General features: G+C 39.5%; 1 protein-coding gene across 1 annotated transcript in view; it reads left to right on the top strand.

Moving 5' to 3' along the window:
• LOC108428478 (transmembrane channel-like protein 3) overlaps nt 1-15,189 on the top strand; it is a 40,661-nt gene that overhangs the window by 10,412 nt on the left and 15,060 nt on the right. The window contains exons 6-14 of the mRNA XM_037545207.1: nt 916-1,014; nt 2,727-2,869; nt 3,954-4,101; nt 4,677-4,720; nt 6,970-7,117; nt 8,778-8,887; nt 8,978-9,056; nt 10,718-10,993; nt 12,652-12,780. Coding sequence (XP_037401104.1) covers nt 916-1,014; nt 2,727-2,869; nt 3,954-4,101; nt 4,677-4,720; nt 6,970-7,117; nt 8,778-8,887; nt 8,978-9,056; nt 10,718-10,993; nt 12,652-12,780 — 1,176 coding nt within the window. The remainder of the gene's footprint in view (nt 1-915; nt 1,015-2,726; nt 2,870-3,953; nt 4,102-4,676; nt 4,721-6,969; nt 7,118-8,777; nt 8,888-8,977; nt 9,057-10,717; nt 10,994-12,651; nt 12,781-15,189) is intronic.

Raw genomic sequence — 15,189 nt, 5'->3', positions numbered from 1 at the left:
GTGTCCAAAGGAAAACATCAGAAACACATACCGTGTAGGTGCACTTGGAAGGATTACAATTCAGGGGTTTGTTTAATGGAGCAATAATACACCAACTAATCATTATGCCCAACTAAACCTACTATAAATATTTCTGTAAGTACAGAGCCCTGCTGGTGATATCTGGTATATATAAAAATAATGCGTGGCCACAGCACATTAAAGTGTGGGAACAAGGTTCTAATGCGTGGCCATGGCATAGTAAGGCATGGAACGAGATAATTAATTCATGACCAACTTATTAAGGTGTGTGAACAAGATCATGCCTTATTAAGCTGTGGTCAAGGCTTAATTTTGTCATTCCCATGCCATACTAAGTTGTGGGCCCCATTATTTGTATGTATACATTTTTATGTATACAGGCTATATATGTATGTATATAGAGTAGCATTATGTATATATATATATATATATATATATATATATATATATATATATATATATATATATGGAAAAATCTGTGGAATTCTCCTTTAAGAACTCAGCACGCATTGATATGGTCAGAACTTTCCTCTTTTGCCGAACTGCAGCAACACATCACATTTCAATCCTCAGTTTACAATATTATAATTTTTTTTTTTATATGTGTAACTCTGTAGATTTATTACTGAGGATGCCTGTAGTTTCTTACAGTAGATGAGCTTCTGCTCTTTTGGGAGAAAAAGTTACAACATCAATACAAAACAGCGGTTTTGCCTTTAAACTCCACCATCAAAAGTTGGCTCTGTATACAGGCTAGATTTATTTTTCTCCCTGACACAGGGACACAAAGCAATTTCCCTGCACAGGTATCAGCTGTTCTCCTCTATCACTCATCCTCCCTCTATCCCTCTATTCACCCACCCTCCCTTCCTTCATGCTTTCTCACTCCTCCAGCTGCTGGCCGGCGCTCCATTTGGCACCACTCGCAGTAAGACCATCCCTAGAGACCAGATCGCCTCCGCTCAGGACCTGGACACCATCTGGTCACTTGGGGCAAGACTATTACTGTTTCATTACTATTCAAAAGTTTGAACATGTCATATTACGTTGGCTTAAAAATGGCTATTTACTGTTTTGCATTTGGTTATTATTATATTATGATATAATCCTGCGCCTCCTACAGCTTTTTGAGCTACAACCACAAAACTTTGCAGCCACTACCTGAATAGATTGCTTTTTAACTGATTCGACTTATATCATTCATACATTGTTTGTTCAGACATGATTTTTTAATGCTTATATAATGCTTCATAATTTATAATGCTTACATAATATCTCTACCTCTTATTCTACCACAGTCAGTGTACAATCTGTAGCCAAATGTTTTTGGACACTCCTCTTGTGTCACCATCATAAAAGAATGCAACACCTTAGCAACCACCTAAGATACCACAGTAACAACCTAACAACACATTAGCAACCACATGGGACACCACAGTATTGGCCTAGCAACACATTAGCAACCACCTGGGATACTATTGCAATAGCCTAGCAACACCTTAGCAACCTCCTCGGATACTGTAGCAATGGCCTAACAACATTTTAGCAACCTTCTTGGATACATAATTGGCTAGTGACACCTTAGCAACCAGTTGTGACACCACAGCAATGGCCCAGTAACACCTTAGCAACCAACTGTGACACCATAGCCATGGCCTAGCAACACCTTAGGTAAGCCTGGCATATCAGAGAAATGACCTATCAAAACCTTAGCAACCATCTGTGACACCACAGCAACGGCCTAGCAACATGTTAGCATCCAGCTTTGGTGCATAGCAATGGTCTATCAAGACCTTAGCAACCACCTGGAATATCACAGAAACGGCCTAGCAACACCTTAGCAACCAACTCTGACATCATAGCAGTGGCACAGCAACACCATAGCAACCAGCTTTGAAACCATAGTAATGGCCTATCAAGACCTTAGCAATCAACTAACAACAAAAACAACAGCTACAACAAACTGGAACGTCATAGTAGCATTACAGTAATTATCACGAATGTCTGTATAAACCCAATTAAGTTATGAACTTTACTTAAGTTATTAACTTAAGTAAACAATCCGCAGTGTTCTGTAACCACTTTAACCTTTAAAGCTTTCTTAGCTGGCTTAACCCATAGTTCATTCATAACCCTTCCTTCAGTAGTTACTGCAGTTTTATTTCACAATATCGGTCTCACTATAGATTGCAATCTATAAACTAGATAACAAAAGCTATTTTAGTTGTTTTATTCAACATTTTCCATATTTTTTTATAACCCACTTTAAATATCTATTTATATAGCCTGATATGTGTAAGTGTAATCCGTTCTAACTGGCTGCCTTATTTAATTACAAATCCAGGCTAAAACACTCTTTACAATTTCAGCATGAATGGGTGAGGCTACACTGCTGTAAGCAGAATAGGTGGATATACATGTATATAAATGTGACATCACAAGAACAACGCATTTAAAACAGGCTGTTTTCGCTGCTTAGTTTTATATAGACACTGTAGAAATGGGTAACGACCTTAACGTTGTTTCCATACTACATCACATACTTATATTTCCAAAATAAGGTTGGATTTTTCATGATATGGGCTTCTCTTTTTTCATGAGTTTATATTTTCCTTTTTAATTTAGCTTGTTTTAACTCTTTCGTGAATGTATGAAATTGTATAAGTACAGTACTCACACTGATTCAGGTTTTTCTGTGTTCTCAGGGCTACCTGCAGTACTCCGTGCTTTTCTACGGTTACTATGGTAACGTGCGTAAAATCGGCAGCGCCGGCTATCGTCTGCCCCTGGCCTATTTCCTGGTTGGAATGGCTGTTTTTGCCTACAGTTTCATCACTCTGTTAAGAAAGTAATCATTAATCGAGGTTTGATTGCTCAAAATGATAAGTAACATCAAAGAAAATAATGCTGACTAGTTACATAATACTTATAGAGCATGAACTGTTTTAAACCTGCCTTACATTCCTACTGAACTTCTTACATGATCTTACATTTTTTTATGTAATTTTTTTCCTCAGCCGTAATTCTACTACACCGGCAATTTATAATCTCTTTTTATTTATTCCCTGTAATTAAACAGGCTAGGCTTTGTTACTGTGCCTTTAAGACAGACATTGTATATGCAAGTGATTACTGTTCTGATTGGCTGCCGTTTACTGTGTATGGAACAAATTGTGCAGGTAGCAAATAATGACGTACGGTATCTTTTACTCTTCCACTCCAATAACTGCTATAGATCGTCCGCAGTAGCAATACTGTATTACTTCACTGTGAAGGGACAGGGTTAAACAGCTGCACACTGAATGGGCGGAGCATAGAGTTGTATGGACAATGAATGAGTAAACAACAATCTTTTACAGGGATTTTTTTCCCCCCAAAATTAAATTCTTAGAAAATCAACACAACATGTAATTTGACCAGACTTTTGCATATGATTTCATGTAGATGTGTTCATGGTTCTAATGTTACAACAATGTTGGTGGGGGGGCAGTCGTGGGCTGGAGGTTAGGGAGCTGGCCCTGTAACCAGAAGGTTGCCGGTTCGATCCATGACTGAGGTGTCCTTGAGCAAGACACCTAACCCCCAACTGCTCCCCGGGTGCCGTGGATAGGGCTGCCCACCGCTCCGGGCAAGTGTGCTCACTGCCCCCTAGTGTGTGTGTTCACTAGTGTGTATGTGGTGTTTCACTTCATGGATGGGTTAAATGCAGAGGTGGAATTTCAACATTTGTGGGATCAAAAAAGTATCAATTATGTCAGATTGAAAACTAGTTTCCATATATGGAAAGTAAATGGATTATTTTGATATGGAATTTTTAACAAGGAAATTTAGTATTTCCACAATATAAACCTTTTTAATCAACCTTCTGGTATTTGAAACTTGTCAGCATACGTGTAACAATTCATGCAATGTGATCTTTTGGTTCTTCCCAGAATGGCGAGAAACTCACAGCTGAGTTTAGCTAGTGAGTCTGATGAGAACTACACTTTCTGCTGGAGGATCTTCTGTGCCTGGGACTACCTGATCGGCAACCCCGAGGCGGCCGAGAGCAAAGGAGCGGCCATCGTTAATAACATCAGGGTGAGCGTGTCCCTTAACACACAGGACACACGCACGGCCTCTCTGTGTTCATTTCTCAGTGATCCAATTCATTACAGCATTATGAAGCGCGTGAGTTTAATGTGCTGTAGTATCAGTGATGATTTCCCAAAGGAGAGCTCACCATCCAGGCCTATTACTGATCACTGTATGAGACCACTGAGGCAAAGGGGTCCTGCATGTTTGGATTTTTGTGCATGTTCAGAACCATTTGTAGTAAAACCGAAGGAAATCAAGGCAAACCTACATTGTACAGTGCTTTTTGCTTGTTTCATAATGCTGAACAATACAGAATGAGAATAACTAAAAGAGAAAATTTTTGCATTTTGTTTATTTTATTATTATTATAACAAACAATGCTGTGTAAAAATCAGGGACCACCCTTTATTTATTTAATTTCATGTCAAAACAGTTCATTACCCATCAAAACACAATCACAAACACATTCAGAGATGTTGAGGTTTGGACTTTTGGCCTTTTAATTTGCGGAGTGAATGAATTTTCTTCCACTTTGCCTGAAGCTAACAAGACTGAAGGCATTGCTTCTTGTTTTTAAGGAGGCCATTGTGGAAGAGCAGGAGAAAAAGAAGGACACCAGCCTGTAAGAGCTTTTTTCCACTTTTGGAGAGTTTTAGTTTATGTTTTCTTGCATTTTATTAGAGAATGTTTAGTAGCCTGGGGATTTGTAGACACCTGCTTCTTCAGTGTTTCGTCAGAAATGAATGGTATTGATAAAGCAATAAGCCATGACAGCACATGTGTTACTGTGATTTTATCACAGGAAGGGTGTTCATAGGTGATAAAATACACACATTTTTGCCAAATGATTTTTTTATTATTAATAATAATTGACATAAACAAGTATTCGGTTAAGAAACGTAGTACCTTTAGAATATGGTATCGTTGCCAAGCAACCATGGACCACTGAAAGAGGAGAAAAGCGTTTGGTCACCCGTTGCTTTATACTGCAGTCATTTCATGAAAGTTTCGACTTTTTGTCATAAGAATGAGCACAGCATCAGATTTCCACTCATTTAGTCTTGTTTAGCACCAACTCAGCAATGCCCCTCTTCTCATGCTGGGGCTGAATCTCAAATGGCTCCCTGCTCCCTACATAGTGCACTATGTAGGAAATTAAATACTTGATCCTTCAGACTAATGATGCAAAATACAGCTAGGAAATAGTCATTTGGGACACATCCACACTTAATGATGCACTATTTGGCTGTAGAGGCTAGAACTTCTAAACATTCATAGGTAGCACACTAGAGAGTGCGGAGCCATTTGGGATTCAGCCTGAGTTTGACGTGACTTCTGAAACATGAATGTTTGAAGCTTGTAAGATATTCAAGTGACATTTTTTAGACTTTTGATTTCAGCTCAGCCAATCAGATTTTAGATTAGATGTTGGAACATTGCTGTGAGGATCTGATTGAGCATTAGTGAGGTCAGGTACTGATGTTGGATGGTCAGTTCTGGATCACTCCAACTCGTCCCAAAGGTATTGGATGGAGCTCCATCACTCCAGAGAACACAATTCTGCTGCTCCTCAGCCCAATGCTGGGGTGGTTTATACCTCTCTAGCCCATGCTTGGCTTAGAGCATGGTAACCTTAGGCTCATGTGTGGCTCCTTGAGAGTGTTGCATTCTACTGACCAGTGCTTTTCTGTGCAGATTGTACAAGCTGTGTCAGCAATGTTTGACTTCTAAATCACTCATTAGAAAGCCTGTCTGGACACTTTGGGACCAAAAAGAAAGAAAAAATGAGTAAAGAAATAAGTAATGATAGAGAAATGGAGAAGGCAGTGAGTGCAGTATTTCTCTTTGGTGAGCTTGACTTTATGCCTCCACAGGCATTTCTGAGTGGGCATATCCACAACATATTAATTCACTTTAATGTGTAAACAGCTCTGATGGTGATTCAGTCATCGCTGCAGTAAAAGGCCATTTGCGTGAAATACGGTGGGATGTTTTGCTGTTGTGCTGCGGTTGCAGTGGATGTGAATGCTCAAGTAAATCAGAGCGCTCAGCCTGAGCCCTAACACCAGGAACAACACCGTCGCACTCATTCACTCACTGATACAATCACCTCCACTCCTGAAAAGCAAACAATGGCTTCAGTTTGGTCACCCCAACACCTCTGAGAAAGCTGGGACACAGGTGGAACAATCACAGTCAGCAAAGCACAAGCAAGACAGAGAAATTCTGTTGAAGTCATGCTGACACTGTAAAAAATTCAAAATCTGTAAAGAATAGTAAAAAGTCCCAAACAAAACCTGTAAATTAAGGGCAAACGTATGTTTTCAGTCATTTAATTTCTGAGAAATTCTGCCTTTTACTGTATTTCGAGTCTTTCACTAGTTCAACTAGTTATTCTGACACAGTATTTTACCACCATAATAACAATAATAACAGGCATTAATATGAACACAAATAAATGTGAAATAAAGATGATCATTAGTTTTTGTAAATTAACATTTTATTTCTCTAAATTGGTGTGGTGTTAAAATACAGCATTTATTTACATGCATTTGACCATTTTTTAAATGCATATTGGCCATTAAATTTTACAGTATTTTGTCAGTAAAAGACTTTCTTCTGTGGTAGCCCCCCTTTATTTACCTCCTTTATTTTTGAGAGATGAGTACTAATATCACAATGACGTTAAAATTATCCTAATGACGGCTTGTGAGATTATACATCATCTAACATCCTGATTTTTGCGCTAAAGCATATTTTGGAAATCCATACATTATAATTTGTTGAAAACACTTCTGTAAATACAGCATATAACACCGTTGGACAGCGCCAGTTAATGAATCTGATCTCCTTGGCTTGTTTCCCACGCAGCGCAGTTTTGATCAGCCTGCGGATCCTGGCCAACATCCTGGTGCTGCTGTCTCTGGCAGGCAGCATCTACATCATCTACTTTGTAGTGGACCGATCCCAGAAGCTGGAGCAGCAGAAAGCAGAACTAACTCTATGGGAGAAGAACGAGGTCTGACCTCGCCTGAAGTATACATATGTGTGTTTATATGCATCATACAGTTATTGTACAAATGCAGCATGAAATAATACATGGTCCTGTCATATAGAAAGCAATACATTGAAATATCTGTGCAGTTGTGCAGTGGTTTGTCTGTAATGTTATAGCAGCCATCTCATGGCAAGGAGGTAATGAGTGTGGGGGTGGGGCTTTCTGGGACAACATCAGGTGGTCAGATGCTTGTGTTCATGGAGTATGAGGTGTTGTATCCATGACTGAATTCAAGTGATAGCATATCAAGCGAAGGCAAGGAAAGCAAAAGAGTGTTTTTTAGCTACACTTGCAGTTAGCCACGTTTTTCTCTTGAACCTCTCTGGACTGAAGGAGCAGTTTTTGTCCTTTCCAGACTGAATGATGTTGAAATTCTTTGTCTAGAGTGTCCCAAACATTAATTTTCTAATTTTGCCCTAATGACAGAGTACCAAATGTAACTTTTATTATGTTTTTGACTTGACTAATTTTATTGCCTTGCATTATGAGTGGCTACCACAACTGATGAGGAACAATGGCTAGCTGCACAGCAATGCCCATGCCATAAGCCACGTTTGGATGCTTGCAAAATGACTATTGTTTATTGGCTGCTCTCAGCATGGGACCAGCATGACTGTGCCCCACAGCTGGTTATTGGAATAGCATTGAATGTGCGTAGAGTGTTTTTTAACTGCTCACTTGGTTAGACGAACACTCGGGGACTGGTCCAGATGAAGTCTTCTAGAAGGAGTAGGTCAGCTACTGGTATTTACAGAGGTGCAGGTACAGGAAGGTATTCGGAATATATCGGGCAGCCCTACCATTGGCCTATGTAATAAACATGCAAAAAGGTTAATTACAAAGAAAAAAAATATTGATCATGTCGTGCACTGCTCCAAAGCGACATCTGGTGGGTCCATGCCTCACCAGCCCTTAATGTAGAGACACGACGGGACACATTACATCTTCATTCAGATCACATTTTTTTTCTTTCCCTAAAATAAAACTGTTCACACAACAACAACTTTTCATCAAATTTCAAATCAAAATAAAATATCATCAGTCTCTCAAATGAAAACGTTAAAAGCATTTATAGCAAACTTTCTCTGCTGGAGCCACTACAAATAATTCTTTAATTATTCAACAATTTAGTTACACATAATGAAAATTGTAGCTTTAGTTACTGTAAAGTCTGAGGGTTAAATATGCATTCATTCAAAATCAACTTGGGTGTCTGTTAAACCACCCTAACATGTGAAACTCTTTTTCACAGTAACTGTAAAAACAATTTCTGCCTGTTTTGGGGGTCCTCAGTTGAAATACACAATTTTTTCTTCAATATTGTGACAGAGGCCTCACCCCTCACCTTTCACCTGTTATTGCTCGCTAGCAGCTCAACAAAGTCCCATTTCTCACACAGTGAGACCACAGAGTCTTGGTTCATCTGCTAACAGAGTTATGGTGGAAGCATTTCATTTGATTATATTAACGGAAATGACCTGCACTGCCTTTCTTCTCTGTGTAGGAATAGACACAGAGAAGGTTGTAGGAAGGACGCTACTTCTTTCTAAGCAATGACATTACTTTAATGAAAAGGGTCATGTTTTTATGTGTTGTTCTCTTTGTGTTTGTATTGTATTAGGTGAGTGTGGTTGTCTCCCTCATTACCATGATCGCTCCATCTGCCTTTGAGTTAGTGGCTCAGCTGGAGATGTACCACCCCAGGACCAGCCTCCGCTTCCAGCTGGCCAGGTTTGATGCTACACATCTAAACCGCAAAGCGACAGTTTAAACCAATCTGATCTGTTAGTTGATTAGTTAGTTTTTATTTGAATTCATCAGGGTGCTGGTGTTGTACCTTGGAAACCTCTACAGTCTGATAATCGCCCTGTTGGATAAAGTGAACAGCATGAGCTCTGGTGTAAGTGACCTTTTTGAATTCTTCTCAAAATATAAGTTGCTATACAGCAAATCAGCACATGTACATCACAACGATCACAGTGGATCACGCGGTTAGCACTGCACTAGTGCAACAGAATTTTGTACCAATCCTGATATTTTTGATAATGTATTTACAGAGATAGTTTGGGTGACTATTGACATTGAGTGTTTTTTAGCCACATTAGCATCTAAGGTGGAAAAATGTTGACACTGTCTGGAGTAAAAGTAAAATTATATACACTAGATTTTCACTAGATATTTCCAAAAACTCTAAGCACAACGGACACAAGCAATCGTGTACCGTGCCCAGGAGAGGAGCCAGGCCTGGGGTAGTGTTCCTTGATGAGCGCCTGGTGGCCGGTAAGCCAATATAACCCGGCTGGGCTCAGCCCGAAGAAGCAATGTGGGGAGACCATGTGGGCCCACCACCCACAAGGTTCAGCAAGCGGGAGCGGTGCAGTGCCATATAGGCATTGGGAGATTGCAGGGGAGCCCTTGGTGGCCTAGGCCCCTGTGGCAGAAACTGGCTCTTGGTACGTGAAATGTAACCTGGGGGGGAAGGAGCCACAGCTTGTGCAGGAGGCTGAGAGGTACCAAGTAGATATAGTTGGGCTCACCTCCACCCACAGTGTCGGCTCTGGAACCAAACTCCTGGATAGGGGTTGGTCCCTCTCCTACTCAGGGGTTGCGCAGGGTGAGAGGCGCCGGGCAGGTGTGGGGATACTCACATGTCCCTGGCTGGCGACTGTGCAGTTGGAGTTTGTCCCAGTGGATGAGAGGGTCACCTGGATGCAAATTAAAATCGCAAAGAGGAAAACTCTGACTGATGTCTGTGCTTATGCATGGGAGTTTGCCAACCCACTCTACATGTATTTTGTGGACTTGGAGAAGGCGTTCGACTGTGTTTGCCGAGATATCTTGCTAGTATGTTATGGGGCTACTACTCCAGGCCATTCAAGAGCTGTGAGAGCTGTGTTCGTATACTCAGCATTAAGTCGGACCCTTTCAGTGTTAGTGTTGGACTCCGCCAGGGTTGTGCCCTGTCTCTACTCCTGTTCATGATATTCATGGACAGAGTGTCAGGGCATAGCTGGGGTCAAGAGGGCATTACGTGTGGAGGCCGGAGGGTGACGTCTGTGCTATTTGCAGATGATGTTGTTCTTTTGGCTGAATCATCTCCACCTCCACGTCTGAGTCCATGGTCTGACTCCATGGTCTTAGCCCAGAAAAGGATGGCATACCCACTCCAGGTAAGGGGAAAGGACTTGCCCCACGTGGAGGAGTTTAAGTATCTTGGGGTCTTGTTCACGAGTGATGGGAAGAGGGATCATGAGATCGGCCACAGGCTGGGACAGGCGGCAGCAGTAATGCGGTCACTGTACCGGACTGTAGTGGTGAAGAGGGAGCTGAGCCATAAGGCAAAGCTCTCTGTTTACCAGTCGGTCTACATCCCGACCCTCACCTATCGTCATGAGCTGTGGGTAATGACCGAAAGAACGAGATCGCAAATACAAGCAAATCAATAAAGAACACATGCTCATGCTGAAAAGCCAGGTGTCCCAAAAAATTTTGACAAGTTGAATATCCAGATTGGATAAGATGCTCAGCTATTGCATTATATTTACATCCTGTGCTCTGCAGACTCTAGGAAACTTGTCCGACTCCACATCATATCTGGCCACCATCTCCCAGCCTGCTGAGATCAACCTGTCCACTGTTGTACCTGAGATTACAAAGGGGAGGAATGCTACCCTCACTACTACCATCGCAGATCTCAACCGAACCATAATCACCATCAAAAGTGGTTTCTTATCTGGACAACCAGCACCAGCACTGACCCCAATGAACCAGTCCACCTCATATGAGTACAACACCAAAACCCAGCAGGATCAGTGCTGGGAGACGTATGTCGGCCAGGTGTGTTTCACACAGTCATTCGCGCACTTAGAGCCCAGTACGAAATTCATTTAATCTGAGCCATTATGTCCAAAATTAAAAATGAAATTGTGTGTGTGGTCTATATTTCCAGTACTGTGTAAATAGTTGTGTGTGTACAAAGAAACTATTATTAGTACTAATACATATTTCTGAATAGTTTCATTTTTAATTCCAAAATGAATCAAATTGAAATGTATGAATCACTTCCTAGAGAACTGCGATCAAATAAAAGGAATTATTCAGTATCTACTATGGATTAGTCATTACCTAATATGAATTATTCAGTATCTACTGTGAATAATTCAGTATCTACTGTAAATCAATCAGTACCTACTATGAATTATTTAGTATCTACTATGAGTTATTCAGTATCTACTCTGAGACATTCAGTATGCACTATGAATCATTCAGTATTTACTAGGAATTAATCTGTTTCTACTCTGAATTATTCAGTACCTACTATGAATTACTTCGATATCACTATAAATGATCAAGTTGCTTAAGCACTATGAATATGTAATATCTACTATGAATTCTTAATGTACTACTGAATTATTCAATATTCATGTTAAATTATTCAGTAACTACTAAGAGATAGTGATTGCATAATGTGAATTATTTAGTAATTATTATAAATTGTTCTGCAAACACTAAGAATCTGCTATAAATTATTCAGTAACTTCTGTATATTATTGAATTGTAGTGCAAAATGTTATCATTTTAATTTGATTCAGTAACAGCTCTGAAATATGTACATTGTGTAGTCATAGAGTGAAGTATTGGGAACACATTAGGGTCAAGACATTATCATTAGGGTCAGTATTCTGCACAGCATTCTGAGATTGTCCACTGAAAGGCAAATTTTGATCAGGACTATGGACTCATGCTTCATGCCTGTCCAACTATAATGACTAAAGACAATCAACCAAGACAAGATTCCTTATTTGATTCTATATTAAATGAAGGTGTACTCTAAGGTCACTGTTTCAAAAAGACACATTAGAAAAACAAAGATAGCCAAGTACACTACACATTTGCCAGGTAGCCCTAAAAAAATAGGAAAAACAATGTAAACATTCCAATATCAGGAGACGATCTGTAGCAGATAATAGAGATACAGTCTGTACAGTAGGGCTACACAGAAGGTGCACAATTCACTACAAAATATTCACATTGTTTCACCCTCATGTCAACATCATTATAGTCCATTAACCAAGCATTTATGCCAGCACTCAAGCTAACGAGCACTTAGCAGCTCCTGCACTAGATCAAGTCTGAGCTAACCATTGTCCTCGCTTTCGCTCAAAAGCTATAGAAAATAAGGCATTAACGCTGACAAGAAAAAAAGATGAAAATGTATTGTCCTGTTGTAATTGTTTCCCACCAATGGCAATAAAGTGACTATGGATTGAATACACGGAATGAAATGTACAGCCAGACAGTTACTTAATGAAACTGTCAGTAGGCTAAGACAGCACGCATCAATTCTCTTGGATGAAATCCATACAGCTGATTTAATAGTCCTCCTTCAGGAGCTCTTGGAAGGCTCCTCTGGAGGGGTTGTGTTACAAAGCGAACGGGACAGAGCCAAGCTAGCTTGAGTAGCTAAATTTGTTTACTGCTTATTTCATTCACAGGAAATGCTGAAGCTTTCAATCATTGACATGATCTTTACTGTGGCAAGTATTTTACTGATTGATTTCATTCGGGGCCTGGTGGTCCGATACCTGAGCGACTGCTGCTGCTGGGATCTGGAGAGCAAGTTTGTAAGTATGACTCTATTTTGAGCTTTTTTCTGAGATGTTTTTACTGGCATGACTGCATCATATTAAAATGTAGGGATGGCTCAACTTCAATGGGAGCTGGATTAGTTTTACTGGGAGAAATTCTAATCCCATATGAATCTAATCCCGTATGAATTTTGCAGTCTGATTGTAATAATTGTGGGGTGATTTTAATCCAGTATCAATCTGCAGTGTGTGTAGTTTTACAGTCTGACTGTAATAATTGTGGAGTGATTTTAATCCAGTATGAATCTGCAGTGTGTAGTTTTACAGTCTGACTGTAATAATTGTGGAGTGATTTTAATCCAGTATGAATCTGCAGTGTGTGTAGTTTTACAGTCTGACTGTAATAATTGTGGAGCGATTTTAATCCAGTATGAATCTGCAGCGTGTAGTTTTACAGTCTGACGGTAATAATTGTGGAGCGATTTTAATCCAGTATGAATCTGCAGTGTGTTTAGTTTTACAGTCTGACTGTAATAATTGTGGAGTGATTTTAATCCAGTATGAATCTGCAGTGTGTGTAGTTTTACAGTCTGACGGTAATAATTGTGGAGTGATTTTAATCCAGTATGAATCTGCAGTGTGTGTAGTTTTACGGTCTGATGGTAATAATTGTGGAGTGATTTTAATCCAGTATGAATCTGCAGTGTGTGTAGTTTTACGGTCTGATGGTAATAATTGTGGAGTGATTTTAATCCAGTATGAATATGCATCGTGTGTAGTTTTACAGTCTGACTGTAATAATTGTGGAGCGGTTTTAATCCAGTATGAATCTGCAGTGTGTGTAGTTTTACAGTCTGACTGTAATAATTGTGGAGTGATTTTAATCCAGTATGAATCTGCAGTGTGTAGTTTTACAGTCTGACTGTAATAATTGTGGAGCGATTTTAATCCAGTATGAATCTGCAGTGTGTGTAGTTTTACAGTCTGACTGTAATAAATGTGGAGTGATTTTAATCCAGTATGAATCTGCAGTGTGTGTAGTTTTACAGTCTGACTGTAATAATTGTGGAGTGATTTTAATCCAGTATGAATCTGCAGTGTGTGTAGTTTTACAGTCTGACTGTAATAATTGTGGAGCGATTTTAATCCAGTATGAATCTGCAGTGTGTGTAGTTTTACAGTCTGACTGTAATAAATGTGGAGTGATTTTAATCCAGTATGAATCTGCAGCGTGTAGTTTTACAGTCTGACTGTAATAATTGTGGAGTGATTTTAATCCAGTATGAATCTGCAGTGTGTGTAGTTTTACAGTCTGACTGTAATAATTGTGGAGTGATTTTAATCCAGTATGAATCTGCAGCGTGTAGTTTTACAGTCTGACTGTAATAATTGTGGAGTGATTTTAATCCAGTATGAATCTGCAGTGTGTGTAGTTTTACAGTCTGACTGTAATAATTGTGGAGTGATTTTAATCCAGTATGAATCTGCAGCGTGTAGTTTTACAGTCTGACTGTAATAATTGTGGAGTGATTTTAATCCAGTATGAATCTGCAGTGTGTGTAGTTTTACAGTCTGACTGTAATAATTGTGGAGCGATTTTAATCCAGTATAAATCTGCAGTGTGTGTAGTTTTACAGTCTGACTGTAATAAATGTGGAGTGATTTTAATCCAGTATGAATCTGCAGTGTGTGTAGTTTTACAGTCTGACGGTAATAATTGTGGAGCGATTTTAATCCAGTATGAATCTGCAGTGTGTGTAGTTTTACAGTCTGACTGTAATAATTGTGGAGTGATTTTAATCCAGTATGAATCTGCAGTGTGTAGTTTTACAGTCTGACTGTAATAATTGTGGAGTGATTTTAATCCAGTATGAATCTGCAGCGTGTAGTTTTACAGTCTGACGGTAATAATTGTGGAGTGATTTTAATCCAGTATGAATCTGCAGTGTGTGTAGTTTTACAGTCTGACTGTAATAATTGTGAGTGATTTTAATCCAGTATGAATCTGCAGTGTGTAGTTTTACAGTCTGACTGTAATAATTGTGGAGTGATTTTAATCCAGTATGAATCTGCAGTGTGTGTAGTTTTACAGTCTGACTGTAATAAATGTGGAGTGATTTTAATCCAGTATGAATCTGCAGCGTGTATTTTTACAGTCTGACTGTAATAATTGTGGAGTGATTTTAATCCAGTATGAATCTGCAGTGTGTGTAGTTTTACAGTCTGACTGTAATAATTGTGGAGTGATTTTAATCCAGTATGAATCTGCAGTGTGTGTAGTTTTACAGTCTGACTGTCATAATTGTGGAGTGATTTTAATCAAGTATGAATCTGCAGTGTGTGTAGTTTTACAGTCTGACTGTAATAATTGTGGAGTGATTATAATCCAGTATGAATCTGCAGTGTGTGTAGTTTTACAGTCTGACTGTAATAATTGTGGAGTGA

This window comes from Pygocentrus nattereri, chromosome 15 (assembly GCF_015220715.1).
Source record: "Pygocentrus nattereri isolate fPygNat1 chromosome 15, fPygNat1.pri, whole genome shotgun sequence".
NCBI classification, from domain to species: Eukaryota; Metazoa; Chordata; class Actinopteri; order Characiformes; family Serrasalmidae; genus Pygocentrus; species Pygocentrus nattereri.
Note: the sequence above shows the minus strand (reverse complement) of the source record. Positions and strands in the feature narration are given on the sequence as shown.